This window comes from Alosa pseudoharengus, unplaced genomic scaffold, assembly GCF_046254945.1.
Source record: "Alosa pseudoharengus isolate Yale_2024_CS ecotype anadromous, Long Island Sound unplaced genomic scaffold, YU_APseudo_1.1 YU_APseudo_1.1_scf_22, whole genome shotgun sequence".
NCBI classification, from domain to species: domain Eukaryota; kingdom Metazoa; phylum Chordata; class Actinopteri; order Clupeiformes; family Clupeidae; genus Alosa; species Alosa pseudoharengus.
In genome coordinates, this window is record NW_027468680.1 from 6088522 (window position 1) to 6100440 (window position 11919).

Genomic DNA, 11919 nt, shown 5'->3' on the forward strand with positions numbered 1-11919 from the left:
TAAAGGGTGCAGCACAGACCTCACAGGTGACAGGTAAACTGGCAACACTTCAGCTACAGTGCTGGGGCAAGGGCTATTAGTGCAACGACTCTTATACTTCATATTCACATATATTCATACATACACTCTTAAAATGAATTTGTGTTGTTTTTAACACATCTCTGTGTCCAGATGTAGGGACAACACAGTTTGTGTTGTTTCCAACACATTTGTTTTAAGAGTGTACATACATACATTCATACACATACATACCGCACATACATACATACATACATACATACATACATACATACATACATACATACATACAGTATGAATTCCACTGTAGTGGTTTCAAGAAGGAAGAGAAGGGGGAAATCCACATGCAAGATTTTTATAAAATATGTGCAAAAGCAAAAGCAGGCCAACATTCCTTGGTTTGGAGCGTCTACAGTAGGATGCAGTGTTTGGGATTTGCTAGAATTGCCACACATAAATCTCCAAATCTCTGTCTCCCTGCCTTTCTTTGCCTTTATGACTAGGGAATTTATGATGCTATCTAATTGCTGGGGTGTGGGGAGATAGCTATGGACGGAGATGACAGCACACTGAGCAAGGTGTGGCCACTGTTCTGCTGTTATGTAGAGTCCTGTAAAACAATGGTTACTGTTAATGGCCGCTCGTGGGTGGTCTCCCTCTCTCTCTCTCTCCCTCTCTCTCACTCTCCATCTCTCTCTCTCTCCATCTCTCTCTCTCTCTCTCTCTCTCTCTCTCTCAGCTGCCACACAGTCTGACACTCTAAGTGGAGTGTGAGGATGAGAATGTGTGTTGGGGGGGGGGGTAGTATGTGTGTGTGGGGTGGGGTGAGGTGGTGATAAGGTGTGTGTGTATGTTTGTTTGTGTTTGTGTGTGTGTGTGTGGTGATTTGTGATGCGGCCGTTATAAGGTGTGTGTGTGTGTGTGTGTATGTGTGTGTGTATGTGTTTGTTTGTGTGTGATGCAGTCATGATAAGTGCATGAGTGTGTGTGGTTGGATGGGTGGTGAGGCAGTGATTTTGTGTCTCTGTATGTGTGTGTGTGTTTGTGTATGTTTGGTGTGTGTGTGTGTGTGTGTGTGAGAGTGTGGGGATTAGGAAGTGCAAGTACAGGCTTCCCTGCAGCTGTGGAGAGGTCAACACACCCTCATCTGCCTCCTACAGCATGTGAGGGGATGTCAGTTTGTGTGTGTGTGTGTGTTTGTGTGTGTGTTTGTGTGGTGGGGGCTGTGATGAGGTCATGATAAGGTGTGTGGTTGTGTTTGAGTCTGTGTCTATGTTTGTGGGTGAACTGGGGTGGTTGTAGATCGCGCTCATATTTCCGGAGAATGTGGCGGATCCCGAGGTTTCAGAAGCGATGGGACTGTCATAATGTTGCAGCTGCTTTGGAAAGGTCAGTGTTGTCCCTAGGCCTGGGAATGTGATGCATGTCATCAAGACTAAGAGGACGACTCGACTTTTTTATGGTCCCTAGGCCTGGGACTGATAGATAGATAGATAGATAGATAGATAGATAGATAGATAGATAGATAGATACTTTTTTGATCCCCAGGGGAAATTCAAGACTGTGACGTGACTAAGAGGACTACTGGAAATGCAACGTATCAACTTCACTTTTGCTGAACCCAAAAGAAAAGGCCATGTTGTCCGCTAAAGCCCTAAATTGGGAATATAGGCCTATATATGGGCAATTCCACAGAAAATTGACTTTTTGTCACATCCATAACCAGTGAAATACCTTGGCATTTGTATGAGAATGATAACATTCATTTTTCGTGCATTTTTTGTCATGTACATTCTTCAGCCAAAAATAGCAAATGCTCAAATTTCATGTAATCATTCACATCATATACTGTATAAATCATATAATATAATAATATAAAACATTGTGAATATCCTCCTTTAATCAAGAGCTGTCCCTGGGCCATCAAACCGGAGTGGACTCCAGTGTTGCGCGGTCTGCCCGAAATTAAGCGGTCGCCCGCGGATGACCGCGGTTACCCGCGGTTATGAGTCATAAACAAAATATTTTAATGATATTCGGGTCATTTGCGGGCGGGTCAGTTAAAATTAATTAAATATATATTTTCTACAAATAGGCCTACTTAAAATATCACGAGAAGGCTAGTATCAATACAGTAAAGTCAACAGTAAAGAAGCTGAAGACGAGTTAAAATAATAAAGACACCCCTTCAGGAAAAGCGATATAGGCTATGGGAAATATTGGGAAAAGTTCTTAAAGAAGATGACAGTAGACCGTACAAGTTATGGTCTATGTAGGCCTACTTCTTGCGATTTCCATTTTAAAGTATGACAGCCAAAACAGGCAGCCTGCAGGAATAAATGTTATGGCACAGACTACACAGCCATATCTACCGGTATGTATAGGTTCGCGCAAGCATAAAAGTTACCTTAGTTCGTTGTGTTTGTGACTTTAAACAGTGGATGTGCTTTAGTAAAGCTTTGTGCTTCATTCAGCATTATAAACCAGTTCTTACGTTAACGTTTTGACCATCAATGTATCTGTCTTGCCTACCTTGCCTCACCATTTCTGTTTTCGAAAGAAAGATGTATGTCCATGGCCTTCAAATCTTATCCTAGTGTTCTAATGGTTGCGTGCGTGCTTGCGCTCTTAATCTCATTCTCTCTCCTGCGCAAACATTATGTCCTGCATGCCTACTGCGTGTAGTTCTACTGCATAAAGTTTCGCAAATAAATTAGTTTGTTTTACAGAAATGGCCTACTGTCACACTGCATGCAGCCTATAACCAAAAGCACACATTTTGTAAATAAGCGGGTCGGATCGCGGGTCGGGTATAATTTTGTCCTAATTAATATTCGCGGTCCGAGTTGCGGTCGGGTTGATTAAAATATCGGGCGACCGCGGGCCGCTTGTGACCAAACCCGCGCAACACTGGTGGACTCTGCTTCTCTTGTGATTGATTGATTGGATTGATTGTCTGCCACAGTTAGCGGCGCCCCTTTCACCTCCCTTTCTCCCTAGTTGAGTTGCATATAATCTGACTAAGACTAAATATGACTACATGTACTGTAAGAGAAAAGAAACAGAAAGGTCTCTGGACACCCATCCCTGATCACAGACTAAGGCGGGGACCACATTAGCCAGCGGCAGGTTTCCTATTGTTCTCTATGGTTCGGCAGCGGAACGGTGGCAACGCTGGCATAACGCTATGAACAACTTGGTTCAATTTTCAAAGCGCAACGAGCGCGTATTGAATTGACAAACCGTTTGTGTTGCTTAGGAACGAGATAAAACGTATTATGGTCTGAGCGTTGGGTTACGTTTACCGCTGCCGCTGGCTAATGTGATCCCCGCCTTAGTCTCTGGTCAGGGATGGGTGTCCAGAGACCTTTCCTCCTCTTACATGTAGTCATATTTAGTCTTAGTCAGATCGTATGCAACTCAGCTAGGGAATATGTGGACCACCTGCTCTAAGGTCATACGGTTGTTTCCCAGGCCATACATGTAGTGATAAAATCATGCACCTTATCAGTTTGTGTGTGTGTGTTTGTGTGTGTGTGTGTGTGTAGCCTATGTGTGCTGTAAATTGCCCTCAGGTTGAGTGATGCAAACGTGTGCTGTGTTTAGCAAATGTAATGCTATCTTTGAATCATGATGGAACAATACAGTTGAATTATTTTGAGGAACTCTCAGGGTAAGCACATTTAGTGCTTGGCAACTGAGAAAACATTGCCTCAACAGTTCGCTGTTTATCTTGTCTAATTTAGCTTCATAAGAGGAAAGGAGAGAGGTAGTAAGGAACGGCACTTCTGCTAGATGCCTTAACCCTTGTAAGGCGTTCATTTTTTGTTACTCGGCCAATTTTCCCAGGTCTGGTGGACCCACCACAGTATTAGGCTTTTAAATCAATACAGCCATAACAATTTATGTAAAAATAATTAACAGATGTTTACTTTAGCTCAATTACCAATGATGGTTCATATTTGCCATTTACCCTTGTGACATCACATGTAGCCTACGTGTGCAGACATTGAAAATAATTATTTTTTATGTTCTTCACAGAAAATGAGCCAAGGCCAATCAGTTTGAGTTAGAAGAAATAATTTATAGCATATTTTTTCTTTTAGCAAACATTGACAACGGGTCCCACAAACCTGAACAACTTACAAGGGTTAAGAGCATAAACTCTGCATCTAAACCTCATTGTTTTTGTATGTTGTATACACAAATCACTGTGGAGATTATTTCCATAGCAACCCATGGAACTGGACCCTTCATTTGAGACAGAGTTGAGGCTCTTAATGAGTGTGAGAACTCGACTCTGCGAGCCAACGCACATAAACTACGCTCGCACTGTGTCAATACCTCCGTGCTCCACACAATGTGAAAGCATTAGGTTAGCACACCCCGACAAGCCATTAAATCTGCTGCAAGAAATATGGTTTGGTATATTTTAGTTAGCTTGGCATTCTGACAGCGATCACAAAAATAGATGTACCAAAATCTCTGGTACTTCCCTGCTACTCTGTCATCAGGGAAGTTTCGGCATTACAGTATCCAGCTACATTAACCAATGCGAGAAATGTTTTAAGAGGCAGGTATATGTATATAAGTATAAGTATATATATACTCTTTTGATCCCGTGAGGGAAATTTGGTCTCTGCATTTATCCCAATCCTTGAATTAGTGAAATACACACAGCACACAGTGAGGTGAAGCACACACTAATCCCGGCGCAGTGAGCTGCCTTCATCAACAGCAGCGCTCGGGGAGCAGTGAGGGGTTAGGTGCCTTGCTCAAGGGCACTTCAGTCGTGCCTACTGGTCAGGGTTCGAACCTGCAACCCTCTGGCTACAGGTCTGAAGTGCTAACCAGTAGGCCACGGCTACCCATGTGTTGCCAATTCTTTTTCTCTTTCTTTCCACAACTTTTCAGGCTACTGCATGCTATCCCAGCTCCTTAGCCACTACACTACCACCATCCCTGAGCATCTTAAGTTCAAGGGCTCAATGTCTCACAGCATTAACTCAACATGAAATCTTGTGGGTGGGGGAATGAATGTGACTCTTTCTTGATGTTTACAGCGCAAATTACGTCAAAGAACCACTTCCAGAAACACAGCTGATGACTAACGGGAGAAAGGGCAATCCTTACTCACACGGGCCTGTGAAAATACCGCGGATCCAATCAACAGACCTCAGACATCACCAACAGCTGCCTTCTTTGACATCCTTCTTCTCATGTAGACCATGTAATGGATAGATGGGACAGAGTCTGTAGTAGAGGATCAACACTTAGGGGCTTGACACCCAAAACACATTAACTCACCACCACATCTTGCACAACTCCTTTCCTGTTTACATGACAGCACAACATTGCGCCCAGCCAACCCTGAGTCACATAGAGGTAGACCCACCACACTTAGACCCACCACCACACACTGGAGAACTCTGGGAAGTGTGAGAGACTCAGCTTGCTTGTTCTATGAGTTCTAATGCCCCGTTCTATTTGTCTTTTCAAGACGTTTTCCGAGCTGTTTTCTGTTCAAACTTGCAAAGGAAACGCCCAGGGAACGCCCTCTGAAGTTCAAACACGACTCGTCAACTTGGTCGAACCCAGAGTACTACGAGTTTGAATTTCCAAGATGGCTGCGCCCATTAACAGTAAATGTGAGCCTTATATGCTCTGCTTATTACCAGTTTTGTTGGATTTGTGTCACATTAAATCAATCGTAGAAACAACAGTGTCCAACCTCTGTCGCTAGGATGCTATGACGTTTGTTTGGGTAAAACACTGTGTAATGCTTTGTTACAAATTGGCTAGTAACAACTGCTAACAATAGCCAAATGCTAACACACAGTAGGATCTGGTTGACAAACAGAACGCAAACAGCTCGTATGACATGACATCACAGATGAGCTCCGAGTTCGCTAAAAGACTAATCAAACGGGGCATAACACTTAAAGGTGCCATGTGTAATGCCCGCCAAAAAATCAATTCATACTCCACATTCCATAAAAGATGGGGGCAGTATACCTCCAGAAAGTGAGTTGGTCTACCCTAGAGTAACAACCGAGACATTTTTGCAGTTTGGCTAGCGGTTATGTTGCCCGCATACCGCCTCCCATGGCCGAAACTGGTATTATGACACCTGTCGGGCTGTGGCTAGTAATTTAGCATGCTAATTCAGGTTGATATCTCTGCAGCACTATACCTTGTCATTTTTTTAATGACATCATCGCCCTTATTTCTTCTCATTCTTTTGATGCGTGTAGCTCATTTTTTGGATATTTTTACCTCAATTCTTACACATGGCACCTTTAACACTTAAGCTGGTACCATCACACCGGTGTGACGGGAATGTTGGAAATTGAACGCTTTAAAGAATATCTGGGTTCATCTGGGAATATGGAATTTTAGAATCTTACATTGTTCCGGAACAGAATCTTCCGTTCTCTGAAGGGTTAAGTCATCTGTAAGGCGGGGATCACATCAGCCAGCGGCAAGCGGCATCGGCAAACGTAAAGCAATGCTCAGACCATAATAAGTTTTATCTCGTAGCAACACGGTCAATGTCAATCAGATACGGTCGCGTTGCGCTTTGAAAGTTGAACCAAGTTCAACGCTCAGCTTGTTCAATGCTAGCGTTATGCCAGCGTTGCCACCGTTCCGCTGCTAAACCATAGAGAATAGGAAACCTGCCGCTTGCCGCTGGCTAATGTGATCCCCCCCTAAGGCTATATTATGTGAGTTTTAATGCTTGAGTGTTCTAATGTACGAGTCCTAACACTTGAGTGCTATAGCATGTGAGTGGTAACGCTTGAGTGTTCTAGCGTGTGAGTTCTAACAGTTGAGTGTTCTAGTGTATGAGTTCTAACACTTGAGTGCTATAGTGTGTGAGTTCTAACTCTTGGCTGTTCTAGAGTGTGAGTTCAAACGCTTGAGTGTTCTAGCCCATGAGTTCTATCTCTTGGACTTGCTGCTGACCTGCTTATACTCAGTCCCTCCTCTGGCATCTCAGTCACAAAAGGCTAGATGCTGTCTGTAACCAGATATACAGCACACACTCAGTCAAAAGCGAAACCATCAGAAGGAACTAAAAAATGGGGTTTGAGCAAATAAGGTCAATCCTGGGGTAGACTTGACCATTTTGTTTTCACAACACGTGCGCTGGCTCCAAAAAACACTTCCTACGCAGACTGCACCGCTGGCCCCACTCGTGCCAACATGGCTGACCGATGTGTTCCACAGTCGTTGGCTTGTGACTGCACGGCTCCCATTCCTCTTCCCTCTCCGACCCCAGCCCCAGCTCTCTTCCCCCTGCTGTGCAGCCCCTCATCCTGGGCTGTGGGGCTGGATGTCTGTGGGGAGAGGGAAACCCATAAGAGCACGCGGGGGGAAAAAAAGAAACAAGCGCTCGAGGTCGAGGAGTGGGGGCTGGGTGGGGGCAGAGGGGATTGCGATGGTGGCATTGGTGGTCGTGGTGATGTGTATGTGTGGGGGGGTTTTGGGATTTTTGAGGTGGGAGGGGGGGGCGGAGGGGGGTACCCCTAATTGTACTGTAAACACAGCTGTTGTTCTGGATGGAGAAAGTGAGGCAGTGTCCTGGATCCACATGTTCCTGGCTGCGCAGAACAGCTGGTGGATGTTTGGTGTGTGTGTGTGTGTGTGTGTGTGTTTGTGTATAATGGTGGTGTAGTTATATGTTGGATTGTTTGGGGGTGATGGTGATGGCATGATGCTTACGGGCGAGTGCTTCAACATGGCTCAGCGTAGAACTGAGATAGTATTTCAATTGATGAGTAAAAGTATACATTATGCTCAATGTTAAAGTATCCATAACATACTATGTAAGCAATGTGCCAAGGGCTCTGAAAGAAAAAGTTAAATGTTGTACACATCTTTATATACAATAAATGCATATAAAATATAAAACACCTACATATGATATATTCTAGTGTATTCTAAAACATGACATTCAACATGATTGGTTATTTCACTGATGAAGCCGTGCACACCTTTAAGTGATTTTCTAAAACCTGAATGTCAACACAAGCCTGATGATTTCACTCCATGTGGAGTCTCCAACTCACTCCTGCTCACATGCGAAGCCAATGAGCTGGCAGACACACACACACACACACACACACACACAAATTACTGCTTTAAAAACCTGAGTCATTTACATGTGCCATTAAAAAACGTTAACGGGCCTGAAGTCAGCTTAACCCTCTGTTGTAAGAGGTATATCTATGTACTGTGGGTATGATTATGAGTGTATAAGCCCGTTGTAACTACAACTAGTGAATTCAAACCTTAAAGAACCTTCAGAGGCTGTATTTAGAACACATTGTGTGTCCTATAAAATGGCCTATTCCCAGCTGAGGACCCATTCAGCATCCACACTGCTCTTTTTATACGGTAAATTAAAAGAAATCTCTGCCAGCTTTCCATCTCCCATTAAACATGTTTTCTTCTCAGTCAGACCTCCGTTGTCAGGCTGCTCTGCCACACAGGGAGACAGAAAACAGCCATTTTATCTTCAGCAGTCATTTCAACTCACTCCTCACTTCAATCTACCACTTATGCTAAGCTAATCAGTTCAGCTATCTACAGCTCTGTTCTAAAAATGCTTGAAGATTCCTGTTAGCCTTCCGAACCCTAGAGCCACTCTGGAAGAGGTCATATACCCCATGTCCATAATGGACACATAGATGGGTACCTCTGAAGCCTTTTCAGATGTTTTAATTCGGCAGATATTTTTGTCAGAGGCAATTTATAAAACATTTTCGGAAACAAAAGAATATTAACAGGAAATAAAAGCCTAATGCACACAATCACCGTTCTGGAGCAAGGCTGCATAGCCTCCATATGCACACACAGAAGAGTACAGGTGAGTGACCGGCTCGTAGACAGGCTCTGACTGACGGTCAGCCTGACGCGTGTATAGACCATCTGTGTTTACACAAAACCCAGCATATTTCCTCAAATGTTACGGACCCAGCTTGCACCGTGGAACAACAGACCCACTGTGAGGTCTAGCAGCCACAGTGCCCGGATTACGCCACAGGCAGCCGCTGTCTGTGCCCCTGTGCCAAGGGTCATGACCCCCACCCAGCCCTGTGTGGCAGCAGCGGCAGGTGCCCGGGGAGGGTGGCAGAGGTCCTGCCCCCTGGTGGTGACATGGGTCACCCTGGGGCAGAGCCAGGGGAGGTGGTGGACTGAAGCAGTCTAGCATGACATTGTTGGAATACCCCTGGACTCCGGCTCATGTGCCCTCTGATTATATGTGTGTGTGTGTGTGTTACATATTCCAATTAAATGTTGAAATCTTTCTCTCTGAAATCTCTCTGAAATCCTTTCAGCGTTTGGCTTGGTGCTGTTTTCAGTTGAAGCAGTTGTTCCATTTAACATCCCCTGCTGATGACTTTTTTTTCTGAACCCCACTATTTCCAAACTTTCTTTTCAGTTTGTGTAAGTGGGCCGGTGTGGGGGTGAAACAATGTGTGTGTGTGTGCACATATGGCTACCCTAGGTATAATAGTGGACTTTTTGAGAAGTTTAGGGTGTTGTGTGTATGTTGAAAAACATTTGACTGACATTCTGTTGTTTATGAGTTTTTGGCCTGTTAGCCTAAAGGCATAGGAGTTCTTAGAGGCACAGGGCATTCCTGCTTAAATTAAAACAAGGGCTTATTGGTTAAGGTTTGTTTTAAAATCATCTAAAAGTTTAAACAACACGGAATGGAAACATCATGACTGTATAACAACAGTTCTTTGACCATATTTGTCAATAAATCAACTAAATCTGGGGTAGATTCACATTCCAACAGACCTCATTTGCGGAAAAAGAATCCCTGAGATTAAGTACCTTAAGCGAGACAGAATGGCCATACACCGTATGAACCCAATCTAATCTGCAGCCAGGTGAAGGTGAAGTAGTTGTTAACCTGAAAAAGAGATGACTAAAATTCGGCTGTGTAATAAACTCCATTAAGTGCATTTCAGGACTACCTCGCCAGCGCACACCAGTGGTTCGAAATGGGTCGTTGATGTAGACAAAAGTGATGTTGTTTATAAATCTGTCTGATAAAGCGTGCTGTGAAATCACTAATGGACCGAGAGAGAGAAAGAGACAAAACAGATGCGGTCAATGTATCATGCCCGCGTCCATCACCCTATCTAACACATCGAGATGTATGCCAAACTAAGAGATTTTAAAATCATTAGCGTTGTTCTCACACTTTTTGTTGGAAATGGCCTGATAAGCACGATGAAAGCCAGTGGATGGAAGGACCGTATGGTCATTTGTTGAGACTTTGCAGCTCGGGTACCGTAGGGAGGGGGAGAGGCGCACCGAGAGGGGCGGGAGGCGATGAGCGAGAGAGTTTGAAGGGGTCGTGCAAAGGAGGGACGCCCGAATCAGTGTTGAGGTCTCGTGAAGTACTATGCTCCGTCTCCTCAACTACGTACAGGCTGCACCATCGCCGTTCATTTCATATCAACTACCAAAAGGGTTAAAAGTCTTCTTTGGATGTATCGAGGAGCACAACGCTCCTTTTCAAGCAACAGGGAGTGGATATTTAGTTCATGAAGAAAATCCCTGCGTTTAACAAACAGCTGCAACGAAAATCAGCGTCTCAAGAGTCAGATCCAAAAACGTGGAGAAACTATGGATCGGTAGTATGAACTCAACCGACTCAGGAAGAGAGACGCGGTCTATCACTCCGACCTCGTTTCGGCGCTTTTTCTGTGGAATAAAAGTACACTGACACCAAGGAATCTACACCTTACCTACTACCATAATTCTATCAGTTTCCCTGTACCGCTGCTAGGGATGGCCGGGCCAGCTCCGTTTCCTCTGATTTTGGTGTTGACTTTGTTTGGAGATGTTTGGAGTGCGTCCTATCCTCAACGCTACAATCTTTACGCGAATTCCCAGTCACAGACGCAGACCCCGAACGGGGCTCGAGCAGCCAGCCGACACAGGTAAGCTGAACTCACGCCCTCCTCCGTACAGTACGCGCTCCCCAACAGATGTGCACTAAGATATGTATCAGGCATCTTTATGGATGTGTCGTTTAATTCATATGAAAACTCAATAAGGGTTCGAATCAGGTTAAACGCGTATACCCCAAAGCTTCTCTTATGATGTTATTATATTTTTTATAAGTCTATTTCTCAAAGCTTCTTTTGTTATGGCTTTAGACCCACTGCGAAGTTATGACATTTTGCGCAAGGGCAGTTATTTTTGTTTACTTTGATGAAGTATGTTTGTCATGTCAAACGATCTATAAGAAAAGTTTCATTGGATCACAGCAGATGTGACCTGTCAAAGTCAGTGTCAGTGCAACCTGTCAGCTGAATACATAAGGTCTGTATGATAACTAAATGTTTGTCAGACAGATGTACTGTCCCCTCTATCTATCTATCTATCTATCTATCTATCTATCTATCTATCTATCTATCTATCTATCTATCTGTCTATCTATCTACCTGCCTGCCTCTGTCCCATGCTCTGACACATACACACACACACTTGCAATCTCTCACACACATATTTAGGGCCCAACCGCTTGATATCCGCAGAACATGCAGACTTACACGTAGGTCTGAAAGCAGCTACAGTCTGAAACAGGCTGACATGTAAGCCTCCCCCCTACACACACACACACACACACACACACACACACACACACAGTGTTAAGGGCGTGTGTGTAGCATTGGCAGGGGAAGCGGGGCGTGCCGGCGGAGGAACTCCCAGCTGTGACGAGTAGTGTGGGGTTTCCCCGTCATCCGAGCTGATGCAACTCCACAGTGTGTCGGGCCTGGATGTTGATTCTCGGGCCCGTTGGGTTTGACGAGCCAGGGCTGTGGCCAGAAATGGGGGCCAGGGGAGACAGAACCGAGGTCCGGGAGTGGA

The 11919-nt window shown here is 44.5% G+C and overlaps 2 protein-coding genes across 2 annotated transcripts in view; both read left to right on the forward strand.

Annotated features, from left to right (window-relative positions):
- Positions 1 to 9222, forward strand: part of LOC143139519 (galactose-specific lectin nattectin-like) — a 35938-nt gene extending 26716 nt beyond the window's left edge. The window contains exon 7 of the mRNA XM_076300102.1: positions 9097 to 9222. Within this exon, the coding sequence (XP_076156217.1) occupies positions 9097 to 9222 (126 nt within the window). The remainder of the gene's footprint in view (positions 1 to 9096) is intronic.
- A 1208-nt stretch (positions 9223 to 10430) lies between these two features.
- emilin1b (elastin microfibril interfacer 1b) overlaps positions 10431 to 11919 on the forward strand; it is a 33049-nt gene continuing 31560 nt past the window's right edge. Inside the window, exon 1 of the mRNA XM_076300342.1 lies at positions 10431 to 10985. Within this exon, the coding sequence (XP_076156457.1) occupies positions 10834 to 10985 (152 nt within the window). The 5' untranslated portion in view covers positions 10431 to 10833. The remainder of the gene's footprint in view (positions 10986 to 11919) is intronic.